Genomic DNA, 14,806 nt, shown 5'->3' with positions numbered 1-14,806 from the left:
AAAAAAAAAAAAAAAAAAAAGATAGTACACATAATTGCTCTCATTTTCACTTCTCCCTCACCACCAGTCTTGAACCTTTCATACTGTGTGATAATATATGCTGACTATCTCACTGCATAGACCCAGCCCTTTGTTTTAAAGGCTGCGTGCTATATACAGACACAGTAATTTATTTATGCAATCACCTGTGGATGGACAGTTTGTCTGTCTTTCTCTCTGGTATTATAAACACAAGGCTGCAGTGAACATCCTCGCTCAGACATCTTATGGATGTGTATAAGGGGCAGTTCCTCTTAAGAGGACTGGTGGGTCAAAGGTCAAACATTTTTAATGTTTTAAGATTTTGCCAGATTATCATCCCTCAAAATGATAACTGACTCCCTGCATCCGTATGCCCACGTGGCTCCTTCCCCATCTCCTCCCATCATCACTGTTGAGGTAACCAAGGAAGCTTTTATAATCTGGTACATGAAATATGGAGTTGTCTTTATTTTATTTTGCCTTTTTCTCAGTGAAGATGAACATTTTCTGTGTATTTATTGACCTGTAAAGTGAGTCATATCTTTTGCCCATTTTTCAATTGGGTCTTTTTCTTATTGATTTGAAAAAGATCTTAGAAATTGCAGAAAGTTATAAGTATGACTTCGCAGTGTCATAGCTTTGTCATCTTTCATTTAATGTGTGTTTGTATGTGTATGTGCCAACCAAATAGTACGTTCATCATTCTCTTCATAACATCAGAATCAAGGGTTTTCATGAAAGGAATGTTACAAGATAAGTTTTTTTGTATAATAACTAGTGCTAACTTGAGAATTTTCTAAATGCATGATTAAATGAATTGATGAAAGTATACAGTGTTGTTTCTCTCTGAAATAATACCTTACTTAGCACCGAAGAATATGTTACTAAGAGTATTAATTGTTTTGCTAAACGTGTGTTTAAATCTAAGCTTTCATTTTTTATCCCTAAGCTGTTAAATAAAACACAGCATATAATATTTTTTTTAAGGAAATGTGCTTCCATTCCCAGAAAAGAAAAATACCTCTGCAATATCTACTAACTTAGTCAGATACTCATATAAGAGAGAACTTGAATGCATGAAATGGTTTTATTCTGTCTCTCTCTATTAATGTCAGTCTCTGCCTGTGCTAATGAACACAAGCTGGAGAGCAGGCTTGCTGCTGAAGTGACCTTTCAGGAGAAAGGTCTCCGGAGTGGGGTCTGATCAGTTCATTTTTACTTTATTATTATTTTTTATTTCTCTCCTCTACTACAGCCTTGGTAATGATGACATTCAACTCACTCAAGTTCTTATACTAAATCTCCTTAATGCCTTCAAAAGTTGTTATATTACTTTTTGAATAGCTATGTAGATGTCAGAAAAGGTAGCCATGACAAAATGTCATTAAGGTGACATAGTGTAAATTAATACAGTTAATGGAGGTGCTCGCCACTGACTCATTGACCCATTATGAGCTCTTGTGGAATTAATGAATGCCAGAACATCAATCTTTTGGAAAAAAAGGAAGAAAGGAGATGGCAGCTTTAAAACCTTGCAGTGAATTACATTAGAAAAGTAAAACGTCTGGGCTGGATTTGATTTCACTAGGAAGCCATAAAATGGTATGCTCTCTCCTCAAAATTTATTAAAGTGAAATGTCAGATTTGATGCACTAGGTATACAATTATGATAGTGTTAATAGTGGTCTTCTATCATTCGAAGACATACTTTCAAGTCCAATTTCTCAGCAGCTTGAACTTGTCATAAGCTTATAAATTAGAAATTGTGTTTGAAGATATTTTCTTATTTTTGACAGAATACATATAATATTATTAACTGTCCCATGGAGTTTTAGTATAGCTGTTAAAATAAACTAGAAATAACATTTACAGACACGAAATGCCTGTTATAATATTCATTTTGCCATTTCTTTAATAATATTTGGTGACTTTCTGTACTGTTTTTCATTTAGGAAATTTTAAGCTACTTGGAATTTTTCCTTAAGAGAAACTTATTAATAGAAAGCTATTGCTCAGAAGAGGGTAAGCAGAATGGCAGTGACTCCAAGCAGGTGGCAGTGCCATGTGTCTCTGTAGGGCCACGCTAACGTGATCGTAGAAACCCATTTGTCTGAATAACGCTTAAAGTTTTCAAACATGATTTTTGTTGGCTATTTGATACAGTCTTCAAAACAGTCCTGTGAGGTAGCTGTCATTATTTCTATTTTCTAAAGGAAGTTTGTAGACTTTAAGGGACTTCCTTAAGTTCATGCTCAGTCAGGTGAAGAGGCAGCGGAACCAGCACCGAGCCCATTGCTGCATTTTCAGTGCTTCAGTTCTCTGCGGCCATGTCATCATATCTAGCCACTTCGACTATTTTAGCGTAACTGACCAAATTACCCTTTGGTCATTTAGCGCTTGTGACAAACTACCCCAGAACTTAATGGCATAGAGAAATAATAATGAGCACTTGCTTTTACATGGTTTTGAAGCTTAGGTACAGTTTGCATCTGATCCATGTGGGATCAACTGGGTTGGTCTGTTGGGGTCTGGAGGTCTCAAGATGACTCCACTGATGTGGTGATACCTTCTTCACAAGGTTGACTGGAACAGCTGAGGGGTGACTAGTACTCTTCCTTAATGTGGTCTTTCTAGCAAGATCACCATACTCTTTTTCATGGTGGCTGGGGCTACTAAGATGACTTAAAAAATGGGAGCTGCCAGGCCATTTAACACCTAGGCCTAGAAGTCACATAGTGTGACCTCCTCATCCTTCCATTGGTCAAAGCTAGAGACAGGGCCAGCCCAAGTTCAAGAAGAGGAGAAATGGACTCCACTTTCTGACGAGGTGAGCAGCAAAGTCACCTTTCAAAAGGGGGAGGTTTTTGTGGCCATTTTGGAAATAATCTACTACTGTCCTTCCTCTATCAAAATTCACGTTCCTCCTACATGTAAAATAGACTCAACTTGTCTCCCACTAGTCTCATCCCAGTATTATTAGGCTCAATACCTGGTATCTTGAGATCTATATCAGCTCCAGACATGGATAAGAACACAGCAATTCCTAATTGAAGGCCTAGGAACTAAAAAGACAAGGTAACTGTCCCATGTACACTTGGCATGTGGTGCTAAGACAGGCCTAGGTAAACCTCAATGGATAGTCTGATCAGAAAGGAGGAAATGTGGAAGGCACATGGCAGTCACTGGTTCATGGCAATTCTGAAATCCAGCCAGACACATGTTGCCAGTTTCCTGGACTGCAAGGGCAGGGACTGTCCATAAAGTAGGGTTCAGTTCTGCTCTCTGGGCATGGCTTCCTAACTTCAATGGTTCCTGGTTATATCCTTAGAGACCTTAGCTTTGCCCTCAGAATCATTTTTCTTTTCCATAAGAAATAGCCCTTGTTTACAGCAAAGTATATCTTTCTCAGCATACTTTCTGAACATAAAAAGTTGGGGCCAAGGCTGCATTTGCCCGAGTTGGTACAAAAGCTTTGAAAATGTACAGCTTTGTGTGTATCAAATTATAGTTCACTATTAGAAATTACTCATCCTCACAAATCCTTTTGAGACAGGTATCTCTCTTTCAGGCTGTGAATTAAGATGCTGTTTATAATGCCCCAGTCCCTCGGTGTAACTTAGCAGATCTAAACATTCCCTTAAATTTCACAGAGCTATTACAAAGGGGATTACAGGCACACCTTCGATTTGAGCTTCACCCTATGGCCATTTGGAACCTAAGAATTAACGTTTGTCCTAAACCTATTTCTTATTTCGAGAATCTGTAGCCATCTACAGATTGTCCCACAACACTTTAAAACTAAACAGCCTCTTTCTGAGTTCATCTCTCTCACACAGTATCTTATCCACTCACCACTGGAAGAAACCACCAGTCACTTTCAGCATTCTGCTTAGAAATTTCCTTAGTCAGAAGCATAAGTTCATTAGATACTTTTGTGTCTGAAATCTTTTCAGGAGATAGTCCTGTTAATTTTTCCACCACGACGTAACACAGGTTGCTTCCCTCCTGCTCAGTAACAACTTCCTTACTGATCTACCAGACACCACCCCTCCAGCCTCCTCTGACTGCCTCCTCCCAAATCCAGTAACCACCAGCATTATGTTTTTATTCCTTCTGCTCTCCCTCTCCAGGCTTCATTGTCTGTTCTATTTACTTCTTACTGTGAAACAAATCACCCCAAATCTTAGCAGGTTAAGACCACAACTATTTCTTTGTTGGCAATTCCACAGTCAGAATAGCTAAGGCTGAACAAGGACAGCTCAGCTGTGTGCCACACAGTGACACTGGGGCAGCTTGGCCAGCTTTACTCACTCATCTGTCTTAGGCCTCATGGGAGAGCTTCCTCTGAGATGGCTGACCAGCTAGGACCATGGGAGCGTGTCTGTCTCTCAGGTGATCTCTGTAGTAAGCCACACGATTTGATGTGTAGCTGGCTTGAAGACAGCAGTCCCCACCCTTTTTGGCACCAGGGATCAGTTTCATGGAGGACAGTTTTTCCATGGACAGGAGAGAGGGTTTCAGGGTGACTCAGGCTCATTACCATTTCCACTTCAGACCATCAGGCATTAGATTGATTCTCCTAAGGAGCGCACAACCCAGATCCCTCCCCCATGCAGTTTTGGGTTCCCTCTCCCGTGAGAATCTAACCCTGCTCTGGTCCGACCAAAAGCCACACTCAGGCAGTGATGTGAGCAATGGGGAGTAGCTGTAAAGACAAGTGACTTCATTAAAAAAAAAAAAAAAGACAGGTGACCTTCGCTGGCTCACCTGCTGCTCTGCAGCCCGGAACCTAACAGGCCAGGGACCAGGATCCAGCCTCAGTCTGCAGTTGTAAGAGGACAACTAGCAGCTGCCAGTCCTCTTAGGGTTAGGGTTCCCCAGAAACCCTGCAATGTTACTGTCACAGGCAGGCATATTCGGAGGAGAAGTAGATTCCACCCCTGTGTGGGAGGAGCAGTAATATAGAAATGCCAGAGGACTGGGAGGATGGAAGGGACCATCATCCATCTCAAAGGAAACACTACAAGTTAGGAATTTCAGAAGAGTGTGTGGTAAAGTTTAGCTTATACCATTCTATTCTGATTGCACATTTAGACATAAACCAAAATCTGAAGTGCAGGTAACATAAAATGTATCTGATTAGTCCAGTAAGATTGGAATTAGTCCTTATATTTGTGGACCTTAAATAGTAAGATTCAGAACATATGATTAAGTATAGAGTTTTTTGGATCCAAAGCTTGAGAGTGGACACCAAGGAGCCTAGATTCAAATTGTCCTGAATGTATACTCTGATTAGCAGCCCTTACAAGTGGGTTTTTAAAGAAAAAAGAAAAGGCATCCCGAAGTTGTTGGCCAAGAAGGTACTTCAAAATAACATGAGCTATTGATTGGCTATACATTGTTCTTTGTATCACAGATTCCAGAACAAGAAGATAACGGGTGAGACAGGAAGTCAGGAACAAAATGCCTTTGAACAGTTGCCCTGGCCAGGGGGTGACTGAAGCCCAGCTCTGTCTCGCTGGGCCTGATAAATTTTATATAACTCTGAGTGCTCTGAGCTATTTCTTTTTCTCATATTTGATAAAAAAAAAAAAAATACTTGCATCATCTGCATTGTTTATGTAAATATTCATTCAAATGCAAACATCTAAAATGACAGAGCTTTTTTAGTAAATTACAGAATGCAGTTCGGTGCTTAGTAAACTCAGCAGTAATATTTTGAGCTACATACCTACAAAAAATGATAGAATGGCCTAAAATATATTTTATACAGAGCTATGAAATGCATTGTTGTACCAGTATTAAATCTTTACATTTAATCTTCACATCTACCCTGTGGGTTCAGTGCTATCATTATCACCATTTTGCCTATCTAGAAATTTTTTTTTTTCAAAAGCTTACGAAACCTGCCTAAGCTAGCAAGAAGTCTAGTTTAAACTCAGATCTGCTGGATTTCAATGCACACCCCTGTCAGAGAAAGGACAGTCCCAAGGCTACCTCACTGCTTTGGTTTTACCTACGATCAACTGGTACACCTGGGGTTCGTCTGGTTCCATAAACAAAGTTTGAAAACCAGGGCCCTCTACATTTTTTATCAATATTTCGTACCTACAATGAGGATATACTAAATAAGCAATACTTGATTAGTTTTTAATTCCACAAATATTTATGGTGTACATATTATATGTCAGGCACCATTTTTTAGAAAGTGAGTGGTGGCAAGTGAGCACGGTAGACAAGGTCCCGGCTGTCAGGGCACTTCCATTAGAGTAGGACATCAAGCACAAATAAATAAAAATAGAAAATGATAGTTGCTGTGCAGAAAAGTAAAATAAAGTCATACAATGACTTGGTTGCTACTTTACAAAGCAGAATCGGGAATGTAGCGTAGGAATCCTGGATTTAAAGTGTCTGGATTTGAATCCTAGCTTTGCCACCTATTTGCAGTATAGTTGTTAACTTACCCTCTGTGTACCTCAGAGTTCATGTCTATAAAGTGGGGATAGTGAGAATGCCGGCCTCACAAACTTTTTGTGAAGAATGGGAAAGTCTATTAAAAACACTCAGACAACTGCCAAGCCCTAGTGAGGTGGGATAATAAATGTAAGCCGCTGCTTTAAGATTGAAGGAGCAGCGGTGACACTGAGTTGATTGCTGGTCCAGAGTGCTAATGCAGGCGTTGTCATTGCCTTCATGCACACAACCAGCTAAATCTCAGAGGTGGAGTGCTCTTACTCTTTGGTTTAAAAAGCAAGCAACTATTTTAAATAATAGTACATATTAAATGGGAATACTTTATTTACATATTAACTTGAAATATAAATTGCTATTTGAAACAAGATTTAAACAATAAAATTGAGACACAAAACTATGCATCCACTCTGCCACTTTTAAGCTACTTCTCTAGAGGATTTTTGTGATTTTACTCTCTTCCTTCCCCTTCACAAAAGCCCAAAGCTGCCCATCTACCAGGCTCTGATAGCTCTGGTATTTTGAAGCTTCTAGGGGTCTTGAAAATAAGCCTCAGGAATTTTTTCCTTTCTGCTTTTAACATGTGTTCAGTGATTATTCTCACTATGAAAACCCTGGAAGACTTTCTTCCTCCCTTGAAACACCAAGCCTCTAATAGCGTACACTAACATCATAGTTTAAGGCGCTAATTTATGACCACATTCTTGTTGGCCAGATAAGAAGGGGGCCGCAGAAACTCTTCTTAATTAGGAGGTTGACCTGAAGGCACTGAACACTACTTCTTTCTATGACTGGCCCCAATTAGAGCCTCCTGGAATGTTCCCACGGGAGTAGGTTCTTACCGTTCTCTCTAGGCCTGGCTTTGTCCTGCTTGGTGGAGTCCCACTTTTAGAGCTCTTCCTTCCAGTGGCCCTAAACTGAAATGAAAGGCATCGTCCTTCCACCGTTTCTTCAGTTTGGGAACAGTTCTACTGGCAACTTTAAAACCAGCTTTTTCCATTTCCGCATTTTATACGTTTGAATCCTTTAAAGATAACCTTAACAAGGCAATATTCTGTAGGGAAAAGTTTCCCTCAAAAGGTGCAGATTTCATTTCCAAGTTCATCTTTTTCTTTTATTTAATAAAGGTTTTCATTGACTCTTTTCCTATCTTGAGGCATTCTTCCAACCATCTGCATATTCCCAGAAGATTTCTAGTGATATTAAAATAACTTCATCTAATATCTTTAGTAGTTTAATATTTAATGAGCACCTGCTGCATGCAAAGTATAGCGTCAAGAGCTATGAGGGATTCAACAAAACACAAACTTCACAAAATAAGGCTTAAAAATTTGCATTGTTCCAGACTTTTATTAATATGAAATTCTGTGTTTCTCGTGCCTTTGTGAATCTAATTTAATGACATTCAGTGAAATTATATTATAGTAGTAAATTAACAATAACTGTGTTATTTTATATGACGCTATACCAAAGGAAAGATTAGCAAATAATATATGGAAAACATTATAGAATGCCAAAATGGTGGAAGATTCTTTGGGCTGTTTAAGACATAAATCTATTTTGCTTTATCCATGTGGGTATATGTCTTTTTCTGTACTCAAAGAAGCTTATATCATCTAATTTTAGAGAGAGGACACAAATAGCTAATGAAAGGCAGTAAGGGAAACCTTTGATGTATGTGAGTTTGTTACATATAAATTACCCTCCACCCTTCCCCCTTTTGGACCCTTTGGTGTGTTATGTGTATTGCTGTTCAGTGTCACATAAAGACCAGGTAACGTACAAGTACCACTGGTCTTTGCCTTCTCTTCATTTTTTACTAATTTTCCATGCTTTCTCAAATGCTGAGAGTAAGGATAGAAGAAAACTATATGTTTTATATTAACATACTAAGAACTTAACATAATAATTATGCATTTCTGATTGGATACTAATACCCATCTATCTCATGCTTCAATTAAGCCATATCATTATTGGCAAATAAGCATGTTTGTTTACCTTATAGTTTTTCATTCAGCCCTTTTCCCATTTCCCCGTTCACATTCAGGTCATTGAAAATTTACATTCATTCAGTTCATTAATTTCACTGGAATTCTCCTTTCCTACACAGTTCACTGTGGTGTCTTATACATACATTGTTTATGGTTAGTATACATTTGCCTCTCAAAATGAACTGTCTAATTCCCACTCTTTCTACATGTGCCTGAGCCCCTCTTTCTGCTGACCCTGGAAGCGCTGTTGCAACCACTCTCCCTTGACAAAGTCCCACAGGTTGCCCCTTTACTCTCCATGGCTGCCCTTCTCTCTTCCCTCCCATCCTCACTGCTGGCTCTCTTTCTCCCCCCACACACATATAGTCCTCATCTCTACCCTCTCTAATCTCTCCTTTACTTGGTCACACAGTATCTTGTTATAAAACAAATTCGATTATGCTGAAACTCTTCTTTAACATTTCCAAACCATTATGACAAAATCCAAACACCCTACCCTTTATAAAACCTCCTTCATTTCCTAGTCCCACCAGCTCATCTCCCATCCGGATCTACTCCTCTGCCCACACTCACTGCTCACCACTTCTTAACAGTACTCCTTGGGGATGCCGTACTCTTCTTCTGGTCTTCATCTTAGTCGTGATCCATGTCCATCTCCAGTGACATTGCTTCTGACTTTCCCAAGTTCTCCACTCTCCTCTTGGCTTCCTTCTTCCACAGCTGTTACCTTGTGTTATAATCATCTGGTTAAATGCCTGCCAGGTAGACCAGACTATGATTTACTTCACGATAAGGCTATGTCTTACACAATTTTTGTTTTCTGAGTATCCATTACAATATTGTCTGGTACTCAAAACCTTTGCTAGGTGAATAAGTAAATGTTAGGGAAGTATGTAATGGACTTTAGAAAGAATTCTATGTATGTGGTTTAAGTAGAAGAAAAACTCAGATTCCTAAAAAAGCTAAGCTTCATTTATCAAAAAAATTCATTTATATGAATCTGTTAATGTTTTGTAATGCTGGAGAAAATGAACATTATTCCATTTTTCTTTTTCTTTTTTTTCTTTTTTTTTTAATTAAATGATAGCTGTGTACATTAATGTAATCATGGGGTACAGTGTGGTGTTTTCATATACAATTTGAAATATTTTCATCAACTGGTTAACATAGCCTTAAGAATCTTTCTAAAAGTAGAATACAAACGTCTTAACACAATACTATTCCATTTTTCTTATGGTTCAAGATAATCATAAGAATGGATAATGATTAGATACACACAACTCATACTAAGGTAAACACCCACTTATGCTATAGCAAATATGTTGATTTTAGTGGGAAAACCCATGAGGAGAAAGATTTTGTGTATACTTTTCTTAAAACGTTAAGGATACAGTTTATTTGAAGACCTCAGTATCTGGTAGGTTTAATATTTTCAATGTGTGTTCCCAGAGAGGACAACATGAGATTTGAATCTGAGGTGCTGCAACCATCAGTGTGGATCAGATTACACAAGTAACTTTGTAACCTCAATTTCATCTTCATAATTGAAAAAAGATGGTATACATAACGTTATAGCAGTATGTTTTGTTTTTCCTTTTTCAATTACTTTTGAAACAGCAACAAATAAAAACTTTTAGGCTCTTAAAAGTAGTTTTTATAGCAGATTTATTCCAAAGTAACATAAACCCTGTTAGACATTGTGCATCAAGCACAGGTTTGTTTTGAATCCAGCCACTTATGCAATACTTACACACAGGTGACGTGAATCATCTTTGCATCCAGTTTATTAAGAACCTACTGTTCTGGGGCATGCATTAAATATTTACCACTGGGCATCATATTGCAAGTCATCCCTTGATTGTGTTCAGTGGTAGGTATACAAATATTTTGTCAAGTCAAAAACTAAAATATAATTTTAATTTTAAATATAATTTCAAAACTTTATAAAAATCATGTATTATAATTGCCAGTGTAGTCAAAAAGAAAAGTAGAAGATATATGGTTCTTAACAAATCTCATAGTTCATTAATAATATTCAGGAAAGGTTTCTAAGCAATATAGACGTGTTGGTATAGCTTCATATATTTGTTTTCTGATTTTATGGTGAACTATGATTAATTTGTATATCCATTTCTCTTAATTAGTTCATGGCAGGATAAGATTGAAATTGGATAACATTTTAAGATATATATCATAAACAAATTTTCAAGTAAATTATTCAAGGAAAATGTCTTCTCTTTTGAAACTCTTAAATAAAATTAAGTGAAGAATAAAATTAAGTAACCAAATATTATTTTTATTAAGTAAAGAAATTATTTAATTTTATTTATAATTAATAAGTTATAAATTAGCAATTTTATTCAACTAATTTTTATAAAGTGGCTTAATATGCTACGTATTTATTCCTGGCAGGAACTGATTCCAGAGTTCTACTACCTACCAGAGATGTTTGTCAACAGTAATGGATATAATCTTGGGGTCAGAGAAGATGAAGTCGTGGTGAATGATGTTGATCTTCCCCCTTGGGCAAAAAAACCTGAAGACTTTGTGCGGATCAACAGGATGGTAAGAGCAGTCTTGCTTTGCTTGAGCGGTCATCAGGAAGATGACATATTCTATAGTTTGTTTTGTTTTGTTTTTAACCATTACAAATAGTCACTTAAATAAAGGCAACGTTAAAAATTTAAGAAAAAGAAAGAAAGCACTTTACTGTAGTCTTGTGACAGAGTTCCTCGTTATAGAGTAGATTGTCCTTTCACGAAGACTAATAAAGGGATGGTAATCCACCTACGTCTGCCCTCTCGGGAGAAGACAATCAGATGAGCATCTGCTGGTGAGATGCGCTCAAGTGCTTTAAAATAAATGCCCATTCCTTAGTTTTATCCACCAACTAAGTATGTACACTTCGTTTGATCATAAAATATTTAAAACCAGAAAAATTACATTTATAACATATGTATACTTAGGAAATTTAAGCTGTGAACCATACCTTATAATGTACTATTCTTGACTTCAAAAGAATACCCATGTCATAAACATTCTTGGTATAAAACGTCATTACTTTTGAATCTTTGTGAACACCCAGATGTCTTGGTGTTCAAATAAGAAATGTGTAAATAGAATGTTTGCATGTGGGAATTTTGCAGATTTTAATATATTTTTGTCCATCTTTAAGGAGATTTTAATCACAATATAGTTACATGAAAATGAACCCCTTTGTAAAACTACCTGTCTAGTGTACTAGTCTTGTTCAATTGAGGAATTACACCAAAAAAACCAGTAACTAAAAATATATTCTTAACCCAATTTCACTTACTTGCAAGTTTTTCCAGCTGTGTCATCAATATGTTTTGGTTTTCTACTTATTTATTTGAATCATAATTCAAATAAAGTTTCTATATTGTTGTACAGTTCACATTTCCTTACCCTTTTTTTGTAAGAGCTTTATTGAGATATAATTTACATATCATACAATTCTCTCATTTATAGTAGAAAAATCAATAGATTTTATTCTATTCACAGAGTTGTGCAACCACTACCACAATCAATTTTAGAGCATTTTAATCACCTCACAGAGAAATCCCACACCTTTCAGCATCTCCCTCTGTCTTCCCTGATTCTCGCGCCTCCCAGCTAGCTCTAGGCAACCACTCATCTACTTTCTCTATTAATAGATTTGCCTATTCTGCACATTTCGTATAAATAGAATCACACAACACATGGTTCTTCTTCCCTAGCCCCTGATTTTGTGTAACCTTTTTTTGGACTTCACTGTCAGTCTCATGCTCTCTTCTATTTTCTGTCTCTAAGAAACATTTACTTTTAATGTACTTTCTTTTAGAAAGTTGTTGCTGATATGATAGACATATATTTAAAAGCACCAGCTGGATAATCTTCAACCTGTTGTCCTTGCTGTTAAAAAATATCATGTGTCACATACATTTTATAGGCAATCTCTTCTCAATCTGTTAAATTGGCACTTTATCTTCAGATATGTAGAGTTATTTCACATCATCTCCTGGAACAATAGATTATTTTTCCAATTTATATTTTTAATATGAAGGGTATATACATAGCAATACATACTTCTAAAAATCTGCACTTTGTTTTAGAATTGATAGTCCATCATTATAGTATACTTATGTACTTGACTGTTGGCTGTAATAATCAGCGTGAGGATACCTACTACACATCAGACTCTCTCAGTCACATGATTCTGTGTGTCTCCGGAGAGCAGAGCTGTGCCCGGCACATAGTAGTTGGCCATTAAGTACGTCTGAGGGAGAGACCGAGTCACGGAGCAGGAGTAATCTCATTGCCGTCAGCATGTACTCCAGTAAGTTCAGACATCAAACTGAATGAATCCTTCACTCGGGCAAGCAAAGTATCCAGAAACTATTGTATCAGAGTTTTGGTTGCTCTTGCTATTGACCAGAGACTATCATGTGGATGCTGGTACGTGCTTCTTATGTGTCAAGCATTAGGTGAGGGCTTAATGTATTTTTTTAGTATTATAATTTATCCCCACTGTACAGATAAATGAGGGCCAGAAATGTTCCATCATTTACCCAAGAAAATTCAGTGATGCTAATAAATGGCACATCCCAGATTCACATACTCCCAAGTTACACCCTTTCCAGTATACCAACCACCTGGTCTGATTGTATCTTCTCTGTGAAATTCTTTGAGATTATTGAAGCTCTCCTGTTAGGTTCATGATAATCCATTGAGATCGTCTTTCCTTTTGTTAGCATTAGAGATGTGATTCATGCAGATCACCCAAAGGTAAAGACTAAAAGTTCACTAACTTTAAATATGCATTAAAGAGAAATGAAGTAGTTAACTTTATTCTTTACTGGACATTTCAAAATTTTTTAATGTGTTGATGTTTAGAGAAAATTAAACTGATTTTGGACCAGGAAATGTGCATGGCAGTTTTTCCGCTTCTGACTGTGCAGCATTGTAGGCTGGATGAGCAGGAGGCGACTCTAGTCTCCATGTCCCAGCAAGCCCGTGTTTCCAGCTCAGAGCATGCATTTCAGTGGCATCCCTTCCCAGATGTGTATAGGTACTTTAGGAAAGGGATTTGCATTCTTTCTAAAAGACTAAAAATTTGAGGAGAAGATTTTAGGGTGCAGGAAGGTTTTACTATGATTTATGTTTCAAAAAATTAAGGAAATGGCCTCTCATGTATACTATTCGACCTTGTCTTAAGTACCTAGTAGAAGTTTAAATTCACTAAATTGCATTGTGAAAGGCGTAAGGACATTTGGCTGTAACAATTTCAGAAGCAGTCATTTCTCCAAGTTCAGTTTCTTGGTGTATATGAATGTCTCCCTTTAGTTTTTGCAACAACGCCCTCAGAGAGAACAAAAAGTAATGCAGTATTTTAACTAATACTCACTTGTAACAAATTTGTTACTTCTCCAAATAGAGACAACTGTACAGAGTGCTGTTGGGAAATAGGAACAAACCACTCAGTGGTGGTTGGTGGAGAGAAGCTGCCCGCTCTGTTATTGAGTCGAAGTCATAGCAAGGATAGGTAGAAATACAGGTCCTTGTTGATTCCTTCACGGTCATGTGCACTGATGCTTCTGAATGCAAAACTAGAAAGCAGTGGACTAAGTGAAAAATGATTTATCCACATAGATAGAAATTGGTCCCCACATTGTTTACTCCTCTGTGCCCACAGCTCACTCTGTCTTCTTGGCTATTCTGGTCTGTTAATTGGTTTACTTGACTAAGAGACTTGGCAAAGCAGGGCTTTAAAGAGAAATTGGCATTCAACAAATGGAGCTGGGAAAGTTGTATATAAGCAAAAAGAGAGTAGGAGCTCAGTCCTTACTTCACACCATGTTTTAAAAAATTACCTGAATATGGGTAATAGATCTAAATGTTAACACTAAAACTAGAAAACTACTAGAAGAAAACATACAGGAGGAGATGTTTAACAAATATGTCTTTTGTTATAACAACAAAAGTACAACCCATAAAAGGAAACATTGATAAACTGGATTTTATTAAAACTAAGCTTCTTTGAACACTCTGTTAAGAAAATTTAAAGATAAGCCATATACTAGGAAAAAATATTTTCAAACACATTTAATAAAGGACTAGGATCTAAAATATGCAAAGAACATTCAAAAATCAACAATTAGAAAAAAAAATTTTTTTTGAGACAATGTGCGGCTTTGTCACTGATACTAGAGTATAGTGACATGATCCTGGCTTACTATAACCTTCAACTCCTTGTCTGAAGAAATCCCCCTGCCTCAGTCTCTTGAGTAGTTAAGACTATAGATGCTCACCTCAACACCTGACTA

At 37.2% G+C, this 14,806-nt stretch overlaps 1 protein-coding gene across 1 annotated transcript in view; it reads left to right on the top strand.

Moving 5' to 3' along the window:
- NBEA (neurobeachin) overlaps nucleotides 1–14,806 on the top strand; it is a 719,303-nt gene that overhangs the window by 644,174 nt on the left and 60,323 nt on the right. Inside the window, exon 48 of the mRNA XM_003800132.3 lies at nucleotides 10,896–11,048. Within this exon, the coding sequence (XP_003800180.1) occupies nucleotides 10,896–11,048 (153 nt within the window). The remainder of the gene's footprint in view (nucleotides 1–10,895; nucleotides 11,049–14,806) is intronic.

The sequence above is a fragment of the Otolemur garnettii genome, unplaced genomic scaffold (assembly GCF_000181295.1).
Source record: "Otolemur garnettii isolate 467f Iridium unplaced genomic scaffold, OtoGar3 scaffold00167, whole genome shotgun sequence".
In the NCBI taxonomy this organism is placed as follows: domain Eukaryota; kingdom Metazoa; phylum Chordata; class Mammalia; order Primates; family Galagidae; genus Otolemur; species Otolemur garnettii.
The sequence above is the reverse complement of the archived record's forward strand: the minus strand, read 5'-3'. Positions and strand labels throughout refer to the sequence as shown.